This window comes from Electrona antarctica (assembly GCF_951216825.1).
Source record: "Electrona antarctica genome assembly, chromosome: 18".
NCBI lineage: Eukaryota > Metazoa > Chordata > Actinopteri > Myctophiformes > Myctophidae > Electrona > Electrona antarctica.
The window spans coordinates 37,933,231-37,959,292 of record NC_136799.1 but is presented as its reverse complement, the minus strand read 5'-3'; the positions used below and the strand labels follow the sequence as shown (position 1 = coordinate 37,959,292).

Here is a 26,062-nt window from a genome sequence, read left to right as displayed (position 1 = left end):
CTAAGGTTCATACTTTATTTTCTCTGCCAACTGCTCAGTGTTCTCTCTGATCGCCATGGAAACCTGGGACACTGGATTCAGCATCAGCTCGTCTACAGTGGCCTATAGGAAGGTAAGAATAAAAGGTAAACATGCATAAGTAGTACAGAGGTTCTCAAAGTGGGGTCTGGGGACCCCCAGTGGTCCTTCAACCACTTTAAACCTACAGTAAATAAATCGGCTAGCTTGTGTCATTCAAAAAGGAGTGACATTGTCCGTATGTCAGACCTCATCTTCGCTCCCACGCCTCAAGGTGGTCTCATGGTCACAAGTGTCGTGGTCCGGTTCCGTAGAGTCCGGAATGTGTGGAACATGCTGCAATACAAATAGACCTCACATCAACACTCAATCATTTATAATAGTGACAATCTATTACAAATCATAGCAGATAGAGAAGTGAAATTACAAAGTGAAATTTGTTTGAAATTTGAAATGTTAAGAAGAGTGATGAATTTAACATTGGTGTTGTTTCTGACAGTGATGGTGTGGTTATCAGAAGTGTGCCATCTATGCCATTGAGAAATTGCTTCTGAATGAGATTTGTAAATGGTAGAAATCCACTTCCAAGTCACAAACAAGTAAGAATGTAGTTTGTGCTACAGAGGGAAAATGGAAAGTCATAAGTCTCACATTAAGTACATTTTTATCCTGAATCCTATCATCTTATTGTGAAAACATAAAAACACGGTCTGAATGATGCGTTTTATGCAGGTTAGTGGAATTCTTTCCGAGCCGAGCTGGAGTTCTTGACACACAGTGTTATGTCACATATTCACAACATGTCCTCTTCACAATAGAATAGTATTACTATTCTATTTACTAAGTAAGTAAAGAAGTAAGACAGTTGTGCTGTACCTCTTCATGAGCGCTCACAGAAGACACGGTGGTGCTGTCCGCCACCTCAGTGGTGCTGTCCGCCACCTCAGTGTTGGGAGGATCAGCATCTCCAGCCACGTCATGGATCTCTCTGGCCAGGATAGCCAGATCTTTGGCCAGGTCCTGACTCAGCCTGCCATGCAGAGAGGAGAGAACAGAGCAGCCTGCTTAGTAATACTTACACAAGGAAATCTGCTCATCATATTACCCATGAAATGCTAAAAAGAGGTCAAGCGTTTTTGTTTACAGCACTCCAGTGGACACATGCCGGTGGCCTGGCTGCTGCATGTTTAGCCATTTGACTACTAGAGAGTACCAATGTTTTCCCCATAACTTCCCATGATGTGTATTGGTTGATACAGAGTACCTATGAGATACCAGTGTGGATTGTAATAAAAATGAATCTAGCACAGTGGGGTCTAGGGACCCTCAGGGTTCCTTGAGAGAGCTATAAATGGACCCTTACAGGTCTGTAACTGAGCGTGTACAAAAGGAACCAAATGGAGGGTCCATTTGGTTCCATTTGTACACCCTCAGAGTTAAGGGTGTCCTTGACATTAAAACATTTGAGAACCACTGATCTAGGTTGCAGCTACAAGAAAATAATAATGTAAATAAGAGTACAAAAAAGTCATACAACATCAACTGAAGCAATCAAAATATTACTGTAAATGAAATATCATCATGTGATATATTACGTGGTATTGGATCGGCATAGACTGGCATACACGCCGAATCGCCGATACCAGCATTTTGAGCAGTATTGGCACCTTTTCCGATACTGGCATGGCATGAATATCGGAACAAACTACAACTCACAGGAGTGCTTGATATATTACTGTTGACCATTTCCCAAAGCATTTTGTGGTTCATTTGATGATGGCGGAAGCCACAGGATACCATTTATTTCAGTACAGTATGCAAATCAAATTGCTTCAGATAACGCTATCATTTCGTGGCGGTTGAAAATTACTTTAAAAAAAAAAAAATCACTTATCCTGAAATGGGGCTTTTTGTTATTTGATAAACAACAAAGATATTATTTATTATTACATTAGGTAAACAATGCAATGCAAGTCAAGCCGCAAAGGAAAAATTCTGATCGAGTATCGTACAACTGAATAAAATTCCACCTGCGTGCAATTGTGTAATTCATCAGTCAATGGTCAGCCCCACACCCACACCTCCTACTTTACCTTGCAATTTCTGCACTGTGGCTGGACCAGCTGTGGAATGTGTCTCCCTCTCCTTGGCTCTCCTCTTCCGAGTCTCGGCTGCGGGCTTTGGGCCGCAGGGCGACCACAGGCTGCCTGCGCGGGCTGTGGGAAGCTGAGGAAGGTTGGGAGCGTTTGTGTTTAGGAGTGCTCTGAACGGATTCATACTCGTCCTCCGAGGTGGAGGCGTAGCCGGAGCCTTTCTGACGTCTCCTGGAGCCTTGGGGCCATGAATTGGTTTGAGGTTATGAGGAGGAGGAGGTTGTTATGGAAGGCAGTGTGGAAGGAGAGAGAGAGAGAGAGACATACAGATACTATCAAAGAACACTGCTAATAAGAGCACCACAAAGTATCTCAGATCTACAACATTCACCAGAACCAAATGCTACATTAGTACACGGTGGAAGTGCTCATTTCAGCAGCAAATGGGTGAGATGGTTGAAACGATTTTCTTTCCTTATCTGAAATGAGCCCAGGACTTCCACAGCCGCACCAGTGACAGAGAGAAAACAGGTCTTGTGTACTACAAGATATACATTATTATTATTATATCCTTCATCTAGAACACACTGTTCTCACGTTGTGGTCAACCATTTCATGGTCTTAAATCTGCAGAATTGATGAGAACATTGTGCAGATGAAGGGTAAACTAATTTCACCTCGGGTAGGACAAAGTTGATCAGTTGTTAATCAAAGCCCCGAGTCCCAGTTCCCTTCCCACCAGTTTCCACCGGCTAAACATTTGATGAAATAAAGCTGGTGAAATAAAGAATAGAGGCCTACTGTTAGTCAGGCCCCCCAGGAATCCACTGTAAAAAGTTCAATTCAGCGACTTTCTGTAATATTTGCAAAGTTGCCTTTTTCAATGAAACAGTGAAGGGTCTGCTTGGGTCCACAAGAAGGTACAAAATTCCATGACAATCAATACGGTAGTTTGAGATAACTTGTTTTGGAGTAAAGTGTTGGCCGTATGGACTCTGCTATCCTTGGAGCTGGCGAGCTGCTGCTAGTGGAGCTAAAAATAGTCTATACTGTAGATCCTTAGGAACATACAACTGACTTTATGAACACAGACAGGAACATACAACTGACTTTATGAACACAGACAGCAAACACAAACATATTACAATTATAACTCAATTTCCTCTTCACTGCCTTGTTTATGTAACCTCTCTCTCTCTCTCTCTCTCCCTCCCTCTCTCTCTGTTTCTGTCTCGTAGGTACAACAGTACGGCAAAGGCACTACTTTTCCGTATTCAGTTTCCATGGAGAATTCTGCAATTATGGAATCGTGGATTTCTGGGGGGCCTGGTTAGTATATTGGCTGAAGATTACAAAACTCTCAAACCAATTCAGTAATGTTGGTCCAATCAGGTAATGCTTCCAATCCAGGAAGAAATTCATTACATTCCTAGAAAACATTGTGTTGGCTAAAACATTATGACTGAAGAATAAATAGATAAAGGAATACATACTACTATACTATAAATACTACTATGGTATTTTATAGTGACGTGTCAAAAAATAAAGTGCATACTCACTGGCTGTGCTGCCGGTGTATTTGGCACTACTGGAGCGTGCACGTGTGACGGGGGTCCTGTTAAGTGCTTGTTTCTGGGGCGCAGGCTTGGGCCCAGGAGGTAGAGACGCCTTGCGGGCTGCAGAGCTGTTGCTAGAGTCCGTGCTGCGGTTAGAATACCCCGCGTTCCTGCCTACCCCCAGCGGGGCGCTGGAGGATTCTGTGTCACTGGGTGCATTGAAGGAGCCCGTCCTCTTGCGAGGCATCGCCAGCATGTCCAGCCTGGAGAGCTTCTTGTTTTCCTGAGGCTGCTTGGCCGCATCCTGGGACAGCCTGTCCGTCTCTGTGCCCTCGTTGTCGGAAGCTTCCCCCAGACGGGCCCGCCGCAGCATGGACGCCCTGGTGGCCCTTGGAGCCGACAAGCTGTTGGAACGGGCCAGGGCCTGCGAAGCTTTGGAGGCCTTTGAGTCCTCCCTCTGAAGTGGCACGGTGTGTTTCCTACTACGGGCGGTGTGGCGTGTGGCAGACTCCTGGTCAGAATAAGGCAGGTTAGAGCCCAGGGCGTCGTCGCTCAGGTCCACGGAGCCACGTTTGCCTACGTTGCGTCTCTGCCCAACAGGCCTTCTGCTGCTGTCGGCCTTGTGGTTACGGTCCGCTGCGCAGTCAGAAGACTGCCGACTGGAATCCTGGCTAGCTATGCTAGCCGAGGACCTCTCCCTAGAGGGCTTTTGAGACAATATGTTGTGACCAGTCTTATTGCTGTGCTGGCTGACTGTGCTGGAAGTATCCATATCAGACTCCCCAGAGAAAGAGTCTGGGAGGCTGACTTGGTGGAGCTTGGCCTCCAGGGAAGCCAGAACGTCCTCTGTGGCTTTGAGGTATGACTGAGTATCCTGGTTGGAGGTTCCGTGCGACGTCTCAGGGTCAGAGTCTTTGGAAACATTCTGGCTGGAGATGTCAGGCAGCCTGGCTTTACTGGGACGGTCCCTGGTGAAGCTTTCCTGTCTGACCAGGGGTACGGCTGCCTCTTTGGGCTGGGGGCTTACTCTCCCCTGGCCCAGGTTGGGAGCCGAGGCGTTGTGCTTGATCAGACCAAGGGTACTTCTTTGCTTGGTCAGGGTGGCTGTAGAGAAGGTTTTGGTTGGCTGTCTTCTCTCCGTCTTAGGACTGTTGGGTTTTGAGCCTCTACGTTCTGGTTTGGGGGACGTAGCCCCTCCAGAGCCGATGTAGAAACATGTAGACTTAGATGGAGCTCTGGACTTCTCCTCCTCTGCAGGTTCAGATGGCGGTGTCCTACTCTGCTCCACAACTGAGCCATCGTGCGATTCGCTGCCGTCGCTGAGGCTATCGGGCTCCACGTCGTCCAGGAGAGATGAACTGTGGAAGCCCTCCTGAGGCGTGGGGGTGACAGTACTGCTCTCCTCTACGTCAAAGGTTGACTGCAGTTCACGGTGAACATGGATGCTGGGAATTGAAACCTCACTCTTCTCTCCCAGAGGTACCTGGGGCAGGATGCGTCGAGTTCTGGAACCATCACAGTCGGGGCTGACATCGTTTCGGCTGAACGTGGCCTTATGGACATCTCTACCCCCTGCTGGATCCAAACCATTTGATGCATATTAACCCATTTAGGCCTGACCTCGAAATTTTAAAAAAATCTTCTAAATCCTCCAGTTTTCTGAAATAAATATTTTCACGATTTTTCAAAAATAGCAGACCTACAAGCTCGTAGCGCGCCACTCGGTGGCGCGCTATGAGCTTGTAGATCTGCTATTTTTCAACAGCTAAATTATAACATAATGTTTAAAACACCAAAAGGGGTTCCCGCCCAAAATGGGTTAAAATAAAACAGCTTAGAGCCGAGTATCATTCATATTCATCAGCGCATCTCATTATCATTTCAAATGTGCAGTGTGTAATGTCGTTGTCAGGTGACTTACCTCCGCCTGGCAGGTCCATCTGGGATGCATTGCCGGGGTCTGTGTAGCTGTCTGCCAAGCTGGCCCAGCGAGACACCCACTTAGGAGTCCCCTGACCTGCTGGACCCCTGGGCTGAACCTACAGCACATTGGAAGAGTGGTTCTGGCTTTAATACAGGTTCATACATTATTTAAGCAAAAGAACGCGAGAGGGAGTATTATAGTAAATAACATCACAGCGGTAATCACAGGGACAAGCTGCGCTGGGATGTAATTTACTATAACACATGGCCTTGAGTGTGCTATTGCTTTTATAAAAACAGTTACACATCTGATTTAGGCCGATTACACACTGAGCAATCACATTCAACACACTGCTCTCTCGTGTTGCTTGATCAAAATCAAAACAAACTGTTTAGAAAGCGATTTTTCATCAAAGAAAAGGAGCATTCTGAAGAAACATTCAATTGATGACTACAGTGATTTGCTTCTTCTGAGGTTGGGAGATTTTCAACACAACTGAAAATCAACCAAGTTCTGGTGATGGTAAAAAGAAGATAATCAGGCAAACACAACCACGGCAGGTAATAACGTTCAGAAGGTGGAGGCCACACTCTTAGCCACGATGCAGGAAACCAACATTTCGACAATAGTCTTCCTCCAGGTTTGAGGAAGACTACTGTCAGTTTCCTGTGCCTTTTATCCATGATGCAAAACATTATTCAAGAGTTGTGCGACCTCCTCCATCTCAACAAAAAGAAGATAATCAAAATCAATCAGTATTCATGGAGTACAAATGTATCATATCCAGCCGGGAAACATGACCAACTGCTGCTAGAGAACATCAATGTCAGATATGAGAAATATCTAAACAACGAGCCACCTCGAACCGTAGAGGAGAAACGGACTGATTAAGAAACCACGAGAGAGAAAGATCACCCAATAAAGAAAGGAAACACCATCAAGACCAATCAAGAGACGAATGCACACATATTTGTGCATTTAAAAAAAGGGAAACTTCAGCCTAAAACAGAATTCACACTGTGCTATTCTAATGATTTGAAGTCAATATCAACAAAAAGACAACTGTCACCCTAAGCTGTAAATCAGAGCTTGACAACTTGAATTTGTGACATCATCAGGTGAAACTTCCAATCAAACTAAATTAATTACTAACTTTGTGGGATCACAGAATTGTAGTTTGCGATAGGACATTGATCCAAATCAGTTTTATTTGAATGTAGGGCTTACAGCTTTGAATCTGTACACCCATATCCCAGTAAAACCACCATTGGGTTCTGAAATATTTCAATGAACCACGATGGGTGCTGTAGTGTCCCTGGAGTTCTTCCATTATTCATTTTGGAACAGCCCCAGGATAGAGCTCTAGATGACATCAACGCTTCAATATTGACACTCAAAAAACAAATAACACACAGTATGTAAATTATATTCTAGGGTGGATTTTCCCTTTAAATTGCTGATTTATTAACCCAAAAGCACGACTGAATGATTGTAGCGTCAAACTTTGAAGGGTAGAGTAAGTTGGTATTATTCTTTAACGGTTGGCACACACTGAGCGAGAGGCTTTACCTTCACCAGACTTACTCCCTGCGCTGGAGCTGGCCTCAGCTCCTCACAGCTACTCTGTCTATGCTGCGTTCTGCCCTGAACATTATGTTCTGGGCTGTCAAGAACACCAAACACCTGTCAGGAACAAAGCACGGCCAGTGGATGATTACGCGGTGAGCAGAAGTCTCGCTGAAAACCCTGGCTTATTCTGTCCCGTGACACGGTCGACACGGCACATTAGAAAAAGCCAGCTCTTATCATTCAGATAAGACACGGTGAGTTTTCATATAAAAAAATAGCAGATCTGTGCTGTGAGCTTGTAGATCTGCTATTTTCGGCGGGCGACACAGCAAAGTAATCAAGCCTTATACATAAAACAATTAAACATGACAGGGAGGAGGTAGATACTAGCCTGGTCAATCATGCTCCGTGCTTCTTCAACCTCCTTATCTTGTACGTCAGCCTCAATGGTGTAAGTTCCTGCATCGCTTAGGCTGTCGTCCTCTTCATTCCTCGGCCCACCGTGGGGGCTCCTGGGTTCCTCACTAGTTGGACTGACCAGGGGCATCCCCGGGGCCTTGAGAGGCACAGGGCGGTGGATAGGGGAAGAGGTCTGAGCCAGGTAAGGTGGTGGCGCAACAGGTGGTGGCGTTTTAGGCAGGCTCTGGTGAGATTGCGAGGGTGCCATTGTGACTGGCGGCACGGCTGTAGGGGAACTGGGAGTGTTTTTCTCGCGGCTGGAGGAGGCCATCTGTTTGGCTTGTTTGAGGAATTCGGCAGTGAAATCCTGGGCAAGTTTGGATCTCCTGCCCACGCTGGCAAAGGGCCGGACAGAGGCCTTGGAGGAGGAGGAGCGGGAAGAGAAGCTGATCCGATCCTCCGTCTTCTCCCTGCGCAGAGAGCCTGCTCTCTGGGGTCCCGCGGAACATGACTCCTTGAGGGGAATGGTGTAGCGTTGTGTTGGGGTAGTGTTGGAGGCTGGCGACGGGGCAACGTGGCCTGGGGCTTTTCTTGGCTTGTCCGCCTGAGTCCTGAGGGCTGAGGCATAATCCTGAGCATCCTCGGGGTTGTTGCTAAAAGACTGGGAGCGCTTTTTCCGAGGGTTGTCGTCAAAGAACTCGATAACAAACGCCTGGTGAGGGTCAGCCTTGCCGAGGCTTGGCGGGGAGTGGGTCTCTGGCGAGGAGGAGGACAGGGGCTCTTCAACGGGCCGCTGAGACACTCTCGCCCCAACTGGGGATGCAGATTGGCTGGATTCCTTTCCGTTGACGGCAGCGCCCTCCGAGTCGCTGTGAGTGCCATCTTCATGGTGGTGTACTGATGAGGACAAAACAAACATTACACACTAGCTATTGGAATAACACAGTAGCTATTAAGACATCACTAAAAGGAAAATAATAATAATAGTTTAAAAAATATAGTTTATAGTGCCAGTTTAAGCACTTTCTCACAAAATAACCCCTATTTTGGGCATGTTATTTATAAAAAATATTAGAAGTTTTGAAAAATAGATCTACGGGCTCAAAACATGTCACGATGCGACACATCGAGTTTGATTAGATTGGCTATTTTGGGCATTGTACCAAAAGGCTTACTTTTTAAGCCTTTTACCTGTAATAAAGGGGCCGTGTAGGCCGGTGTTAATTAACTATGGTGACGATAACTATTCACTGATGAAAACAAAATAAAAACTAAACTATTATGACTAAAAACGAAGATTAAATATATTGACAATTTCATGGGTTGTGTCTATTTTCAACATGCAACAGACATTTTTTGTAGACAAAATCAACTGTAGATTTAGTCGAGCAGAATCTTATATTTAGTCCTCTAAAACTATAACCTTTCAGTGACTCACCTCTAGCGGGCCTCTGAACCGATTGGTCACTCTTTGTGCTGTACAGGTCGTCGGCCTGGTCCCGCCTCTTCATCATGCTTGCGTTGGTCGAAACCAACCAATCGGCTACTTTGCTCTGCGCCGACATCACCTCGGTGGGCGCGGCCATGGCCTCCTTGGACGGAAGCTTGCGCTGCTGCTGGCGGAGGGCGAACTTGGTCACATGGTCCTTGATCTTCATCTTGCCAGGAGTGCAGCTGTCAAACTCTATGGTGAAGGAGGCGTGGCTCTGGACCACGGGGGTCGTGGGGGTGGAGGGGACGCGTGTGGGGGTGGAGGGGACGCGCGGAGGGGTGGGGGAGTGGTCCGGGGCGTCCTTGGTGGGGATCTCGTGGACCTCTTGTGCGTGGGCAGGGCACTGCGGCTGGGTCTCCTTGGTGGGCAACTCAAAGTAGCTGGGCTCACGCCGGTAGGAGTAGATGGTCTTGGCCTGGCTGTCAGACAGAGAGCCGTTCACCTCATTCCCCGAGACTTGTAAGGCAGGCTCTGTAAACAAGGCAACAGGGACAGGTTGTGTGGTGGACGCAGTAACAAAGTTACAACAAATTCACTTGAGTGCTGCACTTTACTCGAGTCAATTTATTTAGCATCTGTACTTTACTTATTTATTTTTGGATACATATTACTTATACCATTGCCATCCACTAAATTTCAAAGACTAATATTGTACTTTTTACTCCACTACATTTCTAGGCAGGGAAAAAGTAGATTATGAATTGACCAAGTTTCAAATATAGCGAAGATCTCACATGGCACATGTGTGATCTTGTAGATGTTATTTTCATATATATATATATATTTACATTTCTGGAACTCTTGGGTAAATTTTAATACAGCAATTGCATTGACGTTAAAAAAAGAAAATGAAATTTGTACTTTTGCATAAATAAGTAAGTATGTCGGGACGACTCGGGAGTGGCATAGACCGAGTGCTTTGTCTCCCACTGCTGATCAACATACATGATGAGCCATCATCAACCTGGTCCACTCAATATTAAAACATATGGTTGACGTTATGTTCTATCATCTATTAACGCAGGATGACTACTGCTCCACTCGGGTACTTTTCTGTAAAGGCGTTTCAAGCATGAATGAGTCCACAGACTCCATACTGATAAAAGAGATTTCCACACTTGGATCTATGCAGCGTTTCACATGATTTTGAGCTTTCGGCCTATCGGACCTTCATCAGAAGATACATGATTATGCTACGCTATGATCTATTAATTAAAGTATATCCAGGTGAATAAGCATCTATGTTTCCAAGCCGAATATGAACGAATATGTTCGTACTTAGCAGTAAAATAATTAACCCATTTCGGGCGGGAACCCCTTTTGGTGTTTTAAACAATATGTTATAATTTAGCTATTGAAAAATAGCAGATCTACAAGCTCATAGCGCGCCACCGAGTGGCGCGCTACGAGCTTGTAGGTCTGCTATTTTTGAAAAATCGTGAAAATATTTATTTAGAAGATTTTATTTAAATTTCGAGGTCAGGCCTAAATGGGTTAAGACTCCAGTGGTTGGAGAAAGGAAATGTGTCAGCTAGATGTGGACAAATCACTTGAGGAGCCCAGAGTCTAGTGGAGGGTGGCTGGCTGAGTGGTAATAATCAGTTCCAGTCCAGGCAACACGAGGCAAACACAACCCTCCCCATAGCAGCTTAGCGGGTCATAATCCATCACAATGTAACCAAGCACTGCCCACTGGCATGGCACGGCCTGAGTTGGCTCACAGTCCACTGCTGGCAGCCAAGAGAACCACCGTCCATCTCCCAATGACCTACACGGGACACTGGGAAGACTGTGGCACAGCAGAACATGCCAGTTCACGTTAGGATCACCAAAGCAAGAGATGTTAGCTCCCCCACTCATCTAGAGATGTCATTTAAATAACATCAGGGTAATTTAGGCCGTGTGTATTTTGCCCTCAAAAGACCTGAACATTCTTGCATAAATTGCGTGATTTTGACGGATTCAAATTCGTTAGAGACGAGGTACAAGGTTCCCAAACTTTTTAGCTCAAGACCAAGAGAGAATTGGACGTTAGCCCGGGACCCAAAATAGTGAAAATAGCAGATCTACAAGGACCACGTTCAGCTATTTTCACTTCTAATTAATAAATAGTTTCCAAATGTCTTATATTTTTCCTTTATATCTCCATGAATTTACAGGAAAAGAATCATTGAATTTGGTTTTAATTCATGGAAAACGTTGCTTGTTTGGGAATATTTTTTTTATAATAATAATTAAAAACTAATTGTAGGAAACAAAAAAATAAATAAAAGGGACGCATATAAATAATTCCACGGCCCATAAATTGGTACCGACCCAGTGTTTGGGAACCAGCGGGTAGCGTTCTTCTGACCTGAATTGTTTCCACCGCCGCTCTGCTCCTTCTTCCTCTCCGGGTCCTCGTCATCCTCCCCCCACCAGGACGGCTGGCCATACAGAGGAGTTGGCTTGGATATGGGACTATCTCCGGTGGCTAGCAGACAAACACACAAACACAGACACACGCACACACACATACACAATATCAGACTCATGGACACGTGCACAGGAAGAAACAGAGACGCAGGAGAGCGAGGAGAGAGAGAAGTGATGGAAACGCACAGTGTTGACCTCCTTGTACAGATTCTAGTACTTATGACAAAGGCCAAATGTGAAGGGGATTGGTCATACTGTTCCTCGAGACATACACACACACACACACACATACATTTGTGGAATTTAAAGACCCGCACAGCAAAACATTGCCTCATGTCAAGCTACGAAATGGCATTAAACAGTCTGGGTTTGTTCTTGCAACATGGAGACATTGCAAAACACTGGCATCCATTTAACTGTGTACTACTGTAATATTAAGGAGGTTTTATTCTTTTTTTTTTAAACTTTGTTTTTATTTTGATTTTTCGGTGAACAGGTGGGTCACATTGGGCATCACAGTACATTTTGTAATAGTTACAAGTCATTTGTTACATTAATTATTATTAACTTTCATTGTGTTACGGGTCATACAGTTCCAGGTGGGTAGGGGAACCCTCTTTGAGTAGTTTCAGTTTGTTTTAGTCAGTTCGCTCCCAGTTACAGGGTTCATGATAATTATACATCGGTATTCCATTCTTTTTGTTGCTTAAATTAAATCAATGTACAAGATTATGAAAAACAATGATGGAAGGTGAAAAAGAAAACGGAGGGAAAACAGAGAATCCTAAAAATAAAATACGAAACGAAGGAGGTTTTATTCTTAAAAAAAAAAAGTGACTGTCAACACTTTGTTTAAAATACATACATCCTTTTTAGTCAAGTTGGTTATATATAAATAAAGCTAGTCTTTTGTGTTGGAATTTGACACTTCCCACGCGAGAACGGTGAGGGTCAGCTTGTGGATTCCCTCGATCCATCACCAGATAGGTTAATGATCACAGGGTAGGCCAGGACAAAGGTTTGCCTAATCTTCACTACAATGAGATCAAGCCTAGATATTGGCGGATTCCGTTTTGTTATGTGCTAAAAGAGTGACTTTGACACCCGTTTCACCATGCAATGCAAATCAATGAGGAGACTACTTTGGAAGTGTGGATGATCAATTTCTTATCAACGGAACAAGATATCTCACCAGTGTTTGGCGTTACATCACGGCAAACCCAAAATATCTGTGGGGAACATTCCTATTGTCATGCTACTCAAAGTACTGTGTACAAAGAAGCTATACGCACACCAAAGTCCTTGTGGCGGTGCCGGCACACGGGAGAAAACTGTAGAGGAAATCTTGAAAAAACAAGAAGGTGGCCGCACACGCCAATAGCCAGAGTGCCAATATTTTATTAGGACAGCAGGTAAGACAAAAATGAATCCATGCTACTCAAAGTAATCATAAGTCTTATCACTGCTGGCCTAAATACTGAATATGTCAGTATTTATCCCCCTCCACATGAATAACACACATGTAGGGGGATGAGTTCCGACGTGTCATTCATTCCACAGCTGACATATTGTTTAACAGCTGGCAGGCCGGCCCACTATATGGTACTAATCAGATAATCTACATGGCTGTTGTGTGCCTGATAGAGACGCTAAACGAGCTCTGCGGAGTCTAGACCCCAACGATCCAAAGTGACAGCGGCACTCCAACACTGTTGCCGGGCCAACACACAATAAAACATCAACAACAGTGTGACGGTAGGAGCAACAGAGCGCCATGTTGCTAATTCCATTCCTGCAAATTTTCTAGCGAGGGAAAACTGTGGGTGGGACACCCACCCGCCTAAAATGGTCTTAAGTACAGAACTGAGCTGTCATTTGGGTTTACAGGGTTAGTCTAGCATGCCATGCATCCTCACACAGGAGCCACTCGTAAACATCTGCTGGGAAAGATAGATTTGAATGCTCGATACGAAGCCATTATATAATGCTGGCATGCTATGATTTCTGGCAAAATCCTAAAAAAGTGGGTGAATTTCAATGTGGCATTCAGTTTGTGCTTCTGTAGGAAATATTGAGCAGGACTGTGTCCTGACTAACTGAGTCACTGAAAGTACAAGGCAGGAGGGCAGGGCATTCCACACCCAGTACAGCTGCAGGGGAAAACACAGACACACACACACACACACACACACACACACACACACACACACACACACACACACACACACACACACACACACACACACACACACACACACACACACACACACACACACACACACACACACACACACACACACACACACACACACACACACACACACACACACACACACACACACACACACACACACACACACACACACACACACACACACACACACACACACACACACACACACACACACACACACACACACACACACACACACACACACACACACACACACACACACACACACACACACACACACACACACACCCTGTTCTTCTACTCTTCAAGTTGCTGTCTGAGACATCAGCCAGCGATGTCAAAAACGTGCACCAACCTCAACATGCTACAGAATCATTCAAGCCAGTATTGAGCTTTAATGTTTGTCTGTAGTCTGACTGGCAAGACAAGACTATCCCTTCCAATCATAATAATAGAAATTCCAACACAATCGAGCCTTTCAGAGAGTATGACAGCACACACTGGAGCCAAACAGGAGGCTCATTTACAAGCCGGAGATACACACTCAGATAAACAGCTCTCTGCTGCTTATGGAACCAAGAGATGCACTTACTGTACTTCTCAGTGTTCTTGGCTTGCCCAAATCTATTCCATTAACCACCTAAGCCTAATGTGAACAGTATGTTGGTCATAATAACACAGCAGTGCCGCAGACACAATGCAGTCAGCACCTGCCTAACGGGTATGGATGGGCCAAATTAGTAATAATCAAAACTTCAACAAGGGTAAAGGGTTTACAGTCTTGTGAAATCTGGTTACATACATCATGGAAATGTTCTTGAAAATGCAACAAAAACCTTTTAATGAGTAAAGCTTTATAATTTACATTCTTTTAACATCATTAGCATCATTCTTAACCGGTTTCATGATGGTATGAATCAAGTTAAGCCACTTCAACGTATGTAAGAAATCACCTTTAAGTCAGGAAACTGCAGTTAAGGACCACAGCACAGACAAAATATCTCTGCTTGGTTGGACTCTGTGGTAGTGCAACAGCTAGGCTCTGTTCTAGAAAGGCAATTGTTGCTAAGAGGAAGCCAGAGAGTTAATTTCCAAGAATCTTTTGTAATTCGGCACTCAAACTGTTGGAGATTATTTGGCCTAAGAGACTGAGGCTATTTATAGCTCCAGTTATAGTTTTGCCCAAGTATGCTTATAGTGAATATGGAGCAGGAAGTATGAGAATTCCTAGGCCAACAGTGGGAGTGTGTGTTTTGTCGGCCTGTGTGAATGAACTTCATTGAGAAAGTGCGTCTCTAGAACTAACAATCCACCAACTGTTCGACTGTTGTTTATACAGAGAAAAAAAGATGTGCTCACATTGGCTGAGGGCAAAGACACGATGAGGGCAAAGGGAGCATGAGAATGAAGACAAACTTGCCATAGAAATGGCACACATCTATCCAAATCTGCTGTTCCACGTGTTAACTACAGTCATGGCCTCCAAGCTGGACATAAGGCCGTCTCTACTCTTGCAGTCAAGCATGGCCGTCAGAGATAAGGCTACATCTATCGCTAACTCCACACCCCTCAACTTGGCTGGCAAACCATTTATTCACAAATACTCTGAAAACTGAAAAAACTCTGAGATAGGATTATACCCTGCCATACCCACACTACAGGGCTGAGCCTCTTTCAGTCTAGCCTCTCTCAGCTCACGAGGCAGTCTGATCTCCCACTGGGCATCCTCTTAATAAAGGAAGCTGTGTCCGGCTTCATCAAGAGATCTCCTGCCAAACTCACGTAGCAAATGGAGACACAAAGACTTCCTCTTCCTTGTGTGGATACCTCACCCAAATCAAGTCGAGAGGAAGCGTTTACCTTCAGGCGACATCGACAACTACAACCGCCGTAGAATGTGAAACTCGAATCTGTTCGGTCATTGTCAATATTTGTGTGTGCGCAGACCGAGATGTTTACCTGTGGTGGAATGGGCTTTGCGCTCAGTCTTGTCCTTGGAGTCAGAGCTGAGTTGTTTCTGTCTCTTCCTGGCCTCCAGGGCCTTCATGCTAAGCTGCAGCTGGGTGGTATACTTCTCATGCTGAAGACAAGACAATACATTACTCTTCATGTGACCACCGCCCTCTGACTTTGGGTGCGTTACCCGTGGAACAGGGACAAACGTTTCGGCTATCCAGCCTTCATCAGTGTCCCTGTGACAGGCTGGATAGCCGAAACGTTTGTCCCGGTTCAAAGATTAAATAAATATTTTGAACTGAAGTCTTGGTGTGTGCGACCCACTACCGTTATTTAGAAGACAAGACACAGACATGTAACCTTAACCCATTCAGGCCTGACGTCGAAATTAAAAAAAAAGGTTTTCTAAATCATGACAATTTTCTGAAAGATTTGAGGCACATGTTAACGATTTAAAAAAAATAGCAGACCTACAAGCTCATAGCGCGCCACTCGGTGGCGCGCTATGAGCTTGTAGATCTGCTATTTTTCAATAGCTAAATTATAACATAACGTATGTAACCACCAAAAGGGGTTCCCGCTCTAAATGGGTTAACATTAGAAAATCGATCCAGACAGAATTGCAAATGTGCACGCACGCATGTTGATTTCTTTTTCTTCTACTTTTCAACAGGAAACCTGGCAAACGTTATTGCCGAGTGTAACCAAGCACAGCAACAATGAAATGTAATCGTGCGTTAAGGAAGACACCATGTGCTTCAGTTAACCACTTCACGTCATGTCGAAAGCATCAAAGGGGAAATATTCAAACAAAAATAGTGACAATAGCACATCTACAAGATCATAACGCTGTGTTTTGCGCAGCAATTTTACTCACTTTAAGGGCTTCCTCTGGGACCTTGTGTTGACTCTTCTCCAGGATGTACACATGGACATGTGGGGGAGTTGTCAAGGCATAAAAACACGCACTGAAAATCATTGGACTCCCCTTATTAATACAGGGCCATAAATATTATTTTAAGCTCCTTTCTGGATGTGCATGCCGTGTCTCACACAACTGCTGGTTTCTCAGCAATGCATATAAATAGAGCTGAATGATCCATTACAACTTGATATCTCAGCGTGTAATTCAAAATATGTCTAAAGTCCTGTTGTATGATTAGCAATAGAACAATTGAGGTTGTCTGTTCCGGTAAATAACGTCTTGGCTTTGATGATTTGATGATCCGATGATGCCTGCAATCATACGTGATGTTATTTACTTTAATACACAACCTTGTGGACAGGAAATTAGTCGACAAGGACAGACTGTTAAAATTCAATCAAGTTAATATATCTTGAGCGACCCACTGTTTGAAACATGTGACATCACAAATCACATGCCTAGTCTGTTCTGTCAGCAAACACACACACACACACCCCTTGAAAATGTCTCCCACCTATAAGGAGCTTTCACCCTTGTTATCTAACCTGAATTTCACAAACGCTGGGAAGAGGTCAAAGGGTGCAGGAGATTTTCTGTCCACCCCGTTGGAGCAAAATCCCAAACCCCTGACCGAGAAACCACAAGGAATTAAGATGCAGAGAGCGCGCTGAGCAAGGACCACAGAAGGAAAAGAAACATTTACAAATATTCACGTTGTAAATAGCAAACTGTCTGCCAGAGGAGACCAAGAGAGAACAAGTCATCATGAGCTCATTTTAATCACAGGCTGCTCATCACTGAATTAAAGCTGGTCTGACAGACGGAAAGATCGCAGATGGGCAGGAAGTCGGCTCATGTATTGCACTGAACCAAAGAAAAGAGTTGAACGCTTTCAGTCTGGCATCCCTATTTTGATAACATTTGAAAATATACTGCGATTAAAAATATACATTTGAATCGCAGTGTGACACGTCACAACGAGCTCGTAAATCGGCTATTTCCGTACAACGAAGTATTCGTTTAAACTCCATGGCACAATAGTGTCAAAAACAGCTTTTTTTGTCTGCAAGGACGATAAGGAGTTATACTGAAGACAAACAAATGAGATGCAACAAAACCTCCACATCAGCATGCCTGGAAAAGGATATCATAACCAAAGCGAACGACATCCGAGAGCTTGAGGATGATGTAGGTCTGTTCTGGGATTCTCAGGTCATTCACAAAGGTCTGTGGGAGAGAAAAAGCAAGTCACTAAGTCACAGTTTAAAGAATGTTACACATATTTATCTGTTTTTAATCTGTTTGATAGGATGACATAGGGAGGCAAGGGAGGGAAGGATATCCAGCACTATCTGGTCACCTTACCAGAACACCCCTGACAGTTTAACTACACAGAGCATCACATTCATAATGTGGAGACAAATGTGGAAAAATAATAAAAGGTCACTTTATTGGCCACACAGGTCTCCATTTCTCTTGTACACAACGCCAGAGTGAATGTGGACTCAGTAAACATGAATGGGCTATTCGTCTGGACTTTTTCCCACTGAGAGAGTTAAGCCACCACATGTTAAGCCACTGATGAGATTATGGAGTTATGTAATGGCCATCTAGCCTAGAGCGCCTCAGAGACAGGTGGATATGGAATGTAGAGACAGTGACTGAACACACACACACAACCTCCTGATTTGAGTCTTGTGATCAATTCAATTCACCACTTAAACTACAGTAACTAGACAGTTTGCTTTTAGTAGAGTGTATAACTCTCTGCAAAGTGCCAAAGCTATGTAAATGTTAAAATATGCCATCTCCACGTGAGATTACTGAGATATGAGTGATTAGGCCCCATGCAATTTTGCCCTTGCTTGCCCTTGATTTATGACCGTGTCAACTCAAAAGTTAATCTCTTCATGCAAGTGAAGAGATTAAGTGGCGACCACCGTTTTTGTTTTGTAGATAGCTAATGTTCTGTAAGCCATCTTTGAATATATAAATAGTTAAGACACTAACCCAAAGTAACAGACCAAAAGGTAGTAATACTGTATAGACTAAAAAAATCATCAGACCAAGGGAAACAAAGAGGCTTTGTAGGGCAGACTGTGTGAAAATGGCCATTTGATACTGTATCAATATGGTACAATACATACACTACAAAGATTGTGTGAAGAGTAATTATTTATGTGAGACAGACAAAAACTGCTCTGATATCCATGTTTTTCCACCATGTTGGATATGAGTTTGGTCCTCCAGGTCGTTAATCTGTTCTGCTCTGATTAGTTTTGCTGCCAAAAGCAATCCTCCAGGAGAACAATGAACACTCTCTCCCCCTGTGCACTGGCCTGGGTTCTGCCCTGGGATAACAGTGCACTGAAGTGGCAACAGCACAACGGCAGGCTGGACTGGAAGCTGTACAACCAGATAGGAATAATGGGAAGTCCAAAAGAAAGGGTCTCAGTCGCAGCTAGCGGGACGAAATCCAGTCCCTTGACAGTGGTCCTGTTCCACCAACGGACTCTCTGGCACAGAGAGAGGGGGTCTTTTGTGGTGGATCTAATGGGGTTCAGGTTAGACTAGAGACTCCAGGGAGAACTGAGGCTGCCAGGCTCCTATATTACCATGGTGGGTGTGTGTGTGTGTGTGTGTGGGGGGGGGGGGGGGTATAAGCAGGTAGAAGCAGGTTTAGTGAAACTAGAGACGGGTTCACTCACCCCATTCAAGCTCCCAAGGTCCTTCACCATGTGTTCGTCTGTGTTTGGGTCGTAGTTGATCACAGCGTGCTGTTTGTCCACACTGCGAGACTGCAAAGTTAAAACCACAAGTCATTATTGGCCTTGGCCATTTAAAAGCAATTAAGCAAGCCCCAGATTATACTCGGATCTGCTGTTTTTAGCCATTTCTGAAAACTTTCGTCTTTCCCCTATAATGACATTCCCAAAATAGGGATGCCAGTTTGAAAGTGAGTTAGACTCACATCTAATGCACAACAGGCAGAACAGTCACTGATTATACAGTGTTGTTGAATAACCAGTTGTGATGCTCTTGACCAGAGATACTTTTGCATAGATAGCTCCTACAGTACGTGTCCTACTTCCGTGTTCACAGCCGCCTACTAACTGGGGGGCCCAAGGACACCGCTAACTGTTGCGTCCAGTCGGCAGAGAAATTCCGCATCAAATAAATGAGTCACGGAGGCCCCCATGGAGTGATTACTTCCTCTTCCCTGTCTGAACGAAATAAGTACAATGTCGCTAATTTATGAATTGGAAATGTCCATTCTACACTATTCAATTTCTATGGTCCTCCTGACTCATTACATTTGGCCAATTTCACGCTGACTGTAGCGATACCAAGTTCAAGACCCCATTCTCCAGTCTGACAAAACGTGTTTATGTTTTGAATATGCCTAGATCAATTAAGGGCCAAAGCACATGAATTAATTGATGCAGGGGGATCCTCTCTCTTTTCTTCTCTCATTAGCTACTCTGGGCCTCTGCTTCAAAGAGATGAAAGTAGACTACCAAACTCATTTGCTAAATTAATATTACACTTTAATGGTTTATAGGGCGGTCACAAACGCTGCACAAGCCGCTAATGGGGACAGACAGCTTTCAGATGCTGTGTGCATCTAAATATTGCTTTGCTCAGGAACTCCTCGTTGGTCAGTAGGAATACACAGAGGACAATAGCTGGAGCACTCATTCAATCAATGTAATTTTGACAATGCATGCATGGTACTCCACAAAGGCATTCAAAACAAAGCTTCAGACCTCTCAAAACAAACTGGTCAGGTTACTACTTGGCCTCACACCTAGAACTCACCTAAACCTTGCTCATTTATGCTAGAGTGGGATGGCTAACACCAGGGCTCCACCAGGCGCGTCAGCGTCGCGTCTCTGTCACCGTCAGGGAATGTTCCCTTTTTAATCAATGAAGGGTGGCTCCACTGCCCGCGTTGCGTTGCGTGACGCGTGCATTAAAATTGAACGGGTGCGTTTTTTGACGCACGCGACGGAGACGCAACGCGTCCGGTGGAGCCCTGGCGTAAGGGTACAGAGTACAGTGACTTGCAATGGGCCTAGTCATCAAGATACTCAAGGGATCAGGGCCCAGTGCCCATGTACAGTACCTGTCAAACTATTTCAATAACATGAGAGACATGCACACACAGGCACAACACCAGAGGGAGCTCCACTGATCTTGTTCAACCCAGATTCGGTACAAAGTTCATTGGGTTAAGTTTGTTCTGCTATGCAACCAAAATGTGGAATGCCCCATCAACAGCCTTCAAAAAGTGTGACTCCTTATCAGTAAGGATTGATGAAGTGAATACACAAGACCGAAACGTACCACCGTACTATTTGCAAACTGTTAATAAAGTATTAATTCAATCAATCGATGCTTTGTCATCCCCCTCATTAGTGAGCTTCTAGATAACTGCCTGTCAATACTGCCAAGAGTAGTGGTGCTTTTATCGATCAATAAACCGTCAACTAAGTAGTCTGTCTTCTACTGTGCTGCAGCACAAAGGAGCCGTCATTCCCATTATGTCTATGATCCCAGGAAACTTGGACTTTAGTCACAACAATAGCGTGCTTTTGCTTGATGAGACTTATCAGTGTGATAAAATATTGCATCTGGCACTAGACTGCAGTGCCAGTGTAGTGCCAGAGGCCTAGTCTAAATAAATACAATGGCAGCTCTGTGGAGGCAGATATCAATCACACAGCAGTTGATATAGAAAGTCAAAAGACTCATGTTCCGGACTCGCAACCATTTCCACTTGATATGACTCCTGTTACATCCAATTGCCATTTTCCATTTTCCATTTTCCCCCCCCTCTTTCTTTTTTTGCCAAGAAGGATTCTCACGTTACAGACAGGACTGCAAATTGGGGTGGGTTTTGTTTTGGATGCAAAAATGTATTGTGGTGGAAACATAAAAACAATAGATTAAAGGGGAGGAAGAAAGTTTGTGGCTATGCTGTCTGTCTGCCAAACCAGGAGGCTTCAGTCTTGGGCACTCAAAACTGAGCAGCGCAAATGTAAAATGTAAGTGCTGCATGATCATTGCACACTAGGAGAAACTCACGTTTTCCCTGAATGCAACAAAGTTGAATGCTTACAAGAGGTCCTCCAATCCTGCAAAACCGCATTTCTGAGCATACCACACTAAAGGAACGTATAAACAACCAGTGACCACTACTGTGGCAACAGGATTGTCTGAGGAGAAGGCAACATATAAAGACTCCTCAGGAATTCCAAGTGAGTTTATAATAGACACCATGGAGAAACACAGTCTCTGGAATGCACCGAATGCATTTTGTGTCACTGACTGACACAAACTTGCCAGGGGCAATTCTCTGAAAGTCACATTTGCGCATTCATAGAAATGCACACTTCTCAAGCTCACTATAGGGTGCACCCGCCAACACCTCACACGCCTATGTGGCTGTCTGACAGCTAGAAGCCAGTTAGTCTTAAGCATATATATTTCCAAAGCTTGAACTCACAGTCTATGGTTAAGTATTGAGTCAAGAGATACATATGACGTGTTGCTGGTATTTGCAGTGTAAACATAAGACACTGTCCAATATTGTCATTAACAGGAAAGTGAGGAAACACACCCTCTCTCTTACAGAACGTCGTCAGCCTCTTACCTGTAGCATTAGCTCACAATCCTCCCGGCCCACAAATATCATCTCCCGTGGCAACCGGTGGCGTGTGCCGGAGCTGCTGACCAGGAACCATGATGTCAGACTCATATTTCCTGGGCCACGACTCAGAGATGTGTGAACATCCTGGGTATAGACAGACAGAGAGAAATTATAGCAATACGGGCAAAATGGCATTCTCCAAATGGTAGCTGGAACGCTCGCCCCCATTATTTCTCATGGACCGCTCGCCCCCAGGTTCTTGCATTTGTTTTACTGAGGTTAAGGATAGGAATATGATTAGGGTAATAAGGCATAGTTAGGGAAATAAGGCATAGTTTTACTGAGGTTAAGTTTAGAAATAAGATTAGGGTAATAAGGCATAGTTAGGGTAATAAGGCTTACTGAGGTTAAGTTTAGGAATAAGTTTAGGGCAATAATAGGCATAGTTTTACAGAGGACTGTTATGTTTAGGAATAAGGTTAGGTTTAGTCATAGTTTTACTGGGGTTACGTTTAGGAAAAAGGTTAGGTTTAAGCATAGTTTTATTGAGGTTACGTTTAGGTGGCAACTGTTACGAGGTTGCCGGATTTGACCCGGGGCGAGCGCGTTTTGGGACGAGCGTTCTTGTTTTCCTCCAAACAGCAGAGGTGGGCTGAGCCGTTATGTGACACTATTTGAGTGTCACTGGTCACATGTGTCCTGACACGTTCAGATATGGTCGTTCAATAGAATACCAGTGGTGCCAGACAATGCTAGCATGAATAGCCCTGCTGAAAACATGCCACAATATAATGCACAGACACAGTTAAGCTCTGCGTTAGGTTAACATGTTGATCCAAACCGTTTGAATGTGCATTGTACAGTGTGTTTTAAAGGTGTCACCCTCACAGTCAAATAATCCATTAACTGGTCATTTTGGCCATAAATTGATCAAGACTGTTAGTTGATAGTATAATTTTAACTCTTCCAGTCTATACGTAGCCAGTAACAATTGTGAAAACGAGATTTAGAATGTTTAGTTCTTAACCTCAGCAACCTGAAAATGCTGGTCTGTTAGACCTAGAATGGCTGTGTTATTACATAGCCTAAACTACACTCATACTACTATCACAGCCATGCTAGTGCTAGGTCTCTGCATGATTGGAAATGCACTGCAGTTAAGTAAGCACAATTTTACAGCATTATCGATTAAACCAATTAACCCATTACTTAGTCGACACATTCCTTCTATGGACTATTAGTTGAGTAAGCATTGCTTTGGTGGAGAAGAGCTCTAGTGAATTCACTGTTTAACTGACTAGCTACCAGGTGTCATTGGAAATGCACTGCAGTAAGTAAGCACAATTTTACAGCATTATCGATTAAACCAATTAACCCATTACTTAGTCGACACATTCCTTCAAAGCAAAGCAATGCTTAGTTGAGTAAGCATTGCTTTGGTGGAGAAGAGCTCTAGTGAATTCACTGTTTAACTGACTAGCTACCAGGTGTCATTAAATGATATCACACACACACACACACACACACACACACACCCCTCTGCAATTTAGAAGAACACCTGGATTTAGGTATATCCTACTAGTAGGCTATCTAGAAGTAGATTTATTAACAACATCATGCATTGACCTGATGCAAAACACACAGGTGCCACCTCTGAGGAACCATCTAATTACTTCCTTCCTGCATGTACCTCTCAAACATGGATGCTTGGCGATATTGGAGCCACAATTCTGTTTTATTATGTTGGCTGGCAGTAACAGCTTTCAAACGTAAAGTGGAATTTTTAGATATACCTTCTAAGAACATTGTGTTAGCGTTAAGTGATATAATATCACCCTGATAGATCGAAACAGGCTGGTATTTTTTTTATCCTGCTTTTTCGCCCCACTAAGGACATCAAACTTACCTTTAAAGCAAGCTCGAGCGCTTTCTTCTTCACAGAAGCCAGGGTTTAATGTGGTGAAATGGTGGTATTCGTCGACGCCTCTCCAACAAGGAACACTAAAAACCGGGACAGGTAAAAAAAAAAATGACAATGACAACGTCTTGTTTCATGAAGGAATGACAACCAACCGAACCGAAGCAGACTGTCCAGTATCAACACCTCCTCCTCCTGCTCTGCGGTGACGTAGCTCCCAGAGCCGTTCCCATCGAGTGCATTTCGGGTGCGTTCGATTCATGGCACGCTGTTGTTTTTTGTGTTTTACGTTACGTCAACATCAACGTACGCACCACCAGCAACGCCCGAGCGGGGCGACGAAAGACACCAATCAAACACGCCTTTAAAATGCAATAAGGTTGCTTTGCTACACATTATTCACTAATTTTTACAGCTGTGTAGTCTAATTTTATTTTATTTGTATTTATTTATTTTTACAAATATTACTAGGCCTACTTGTCTTAAATTTATTCAGCTGATATAGGGAGTGATGTTAAGTGTGTGTAAGCTCATTTTGTATTGCCAACTGTTCATTTCACCATATTTATTACGCAATTTGATGTGATATTTCTGCAGATTCCCGTTGGTGCTGCTGTGTGTGATTTAATAATGAATATTGTCTTTGCTATAAAGGACAGCAAGGCAGAAATGCTCCCACGCAATTCACATAATCTCCGCTAGATGTCACCCAACGCCCATGTTACTGACTAGAAGCTGCTAAATTATAATTGTAACCGAATTATGATAGGCCTATTACAACACAGATAGTTGTCCCAATCTGTTTGTCTCCTCATAATAAGGGAAAATGAGCGAAATGTGTGGCAAATCTGCAAAAAAAAATGCTTACCACTATTTCTTCACAGATGTGTTCATAAAGGTGTCTACTACAATCACATAAATTGTGTTCCAATTCAACTCCCTTGGGAAACGTTGTGACAGCTGCTGAAAGATGGGGTACCATTATCAACCAATAAGGCAAACATTTCCAAATTTCATCATACTTTAAATAGCATGTGATGTGTCAAACTAGGGTTTTTTTCATTATTCTGAATCCATTGCAAGCATTAGTTTTGCACAAAAACACTCCTTTGCCTAAAATGCCCATAGCCGGCATCACAAATGTGATGAGGTCAGCACATTAGGGCAAGTGGCTATGGCCGAATTTAGCCCAAGGAGTATTTTCGTGCAAAACTAATGCTTGGAATGGATTCAGCATCATGAAAACCCCCTAGTTTAAGACATGTCACATGCTACTTAAAGCATAATGAAATTTGGGGAATTTTGCCTTATAAATTGGTTGTTAATGTTACCCCAACTTTCAGCAGCTGTCACAAAGTCAAGGGATTTGTGTTGGAATACATTTATAGTTATGAACACATTTGTGAAGAAATCTAGTGGTAAGCATTTTTTCTTTGCAGATTTGCCACACATTTAGCGAATTTTCTATATAACTATCAGGTCAGTTTCAAACTTGAATACTATTGCCCCCAAACCAAACAGTCCAGTTTGTAATTGTTAGGGAGTGAGTGACTTGTGGACAATTAAGTTGAACCTGTTATCCACAGAAACACCCTGTCAGCCAGATGTTGAGATGACCTCCAATTCTCTTCACCTATATATGCCTACTTTTCACCAGTTGTGAGGAGATGGTGATTATTTATAGCCATTCTATCTTCATTTTGGTCCTCACTTAATGCTCAATATGTGGACAGTTCACTACCAGTTCACCATTGGTATATACTACTGTAGCCTGCCTAGGCAGGTTTAGGTTCAAGCAGAATTCCACATTTATTTTATTTATTTTTATTGCGACCGTAAGTCGCAGATAACTATGAAAACCTGTCAGTCCGTCCGTCCGTCAGTCGATCCGTCACGCCTCCATATACCTCGTGACACGCTCCATTATGGTCGTCTCCATATTTGAAGATC

General features: G+C 43.9%; 1 protein-coding gene across 4 annotated transcripts in view; it reads right to left on the bottom strand.

The window, feature by feature from the left end:
* Positions 1-24,304, bottom strand: part of LOC306942162 (centrosomal protein of 170 kDa protein B-like) — a 30,983-nt gene extending 6,679 nt beyond the window's left edge. The window contains exons 1-16 of one of the 4 annotated variants that reach the window (XM_079527908.1): positions 24,101-24,304; positions 22,198-22,338; positions 19,250-19,339; positions 17,690-17,768; positions 16,494-16,552; positions 15,620-15,740; positions 11,405-11,524; positions 8,998-9,522; positions 7,552-8,456; positions 7,161-7,274; positions 5,589-5,706; positions 3,671-5,242; positions 2,112-2,349; positions 895-1,048; positions 268-354; positions 14-102 (exon numbers count right to left, since the gene is read on the bottom strand). In XM_079527908.1, the coding sequence (XP_079384034.1) occupies positions 14-102; positions 268-354; positions 895-1,048; positions 2,112-2,349; positions 3,671-5,242; positions 5,589-5,706; positions 7,161-7,274; positions 7,552-8,456; positions 8,998-9,522; positions 11,405-11,524; positions 15,620-15,740; positions 16,494-16,552; positions 17,690-17,768; positions 19,250-19,339; positions 22,198-22,302 (4,376 nt within the window). In that variant the 5' untranslated portion in view covers positions 22,303-22,338; positions 24,101-24,304. The remainder of the gene's footprint in view (positions 1-13; positions 103-267; positions 355-894; positions 1,049-2,111; positions 2,350-3,670; positions 5,243-5,588; positions 5,707-7,160; positions 7,275-7,551; positions 8,457-8,997; positions 9,523-11,404; positions 11,525-15,619; positions 15,741-16,493; positions 16,553-17,689; positions 17,769-19,249; positions 19,340-22,197; positions 22,339-24,100) is intronic. The other 3 variants (XM_079527910.1, XM_079527909.1, XM_079527911.1) reach the window with 3 other exon arrangements.
* Between the last annotated feature and the right edge of the window lie 1,758 nt (positions 24,305-26,062).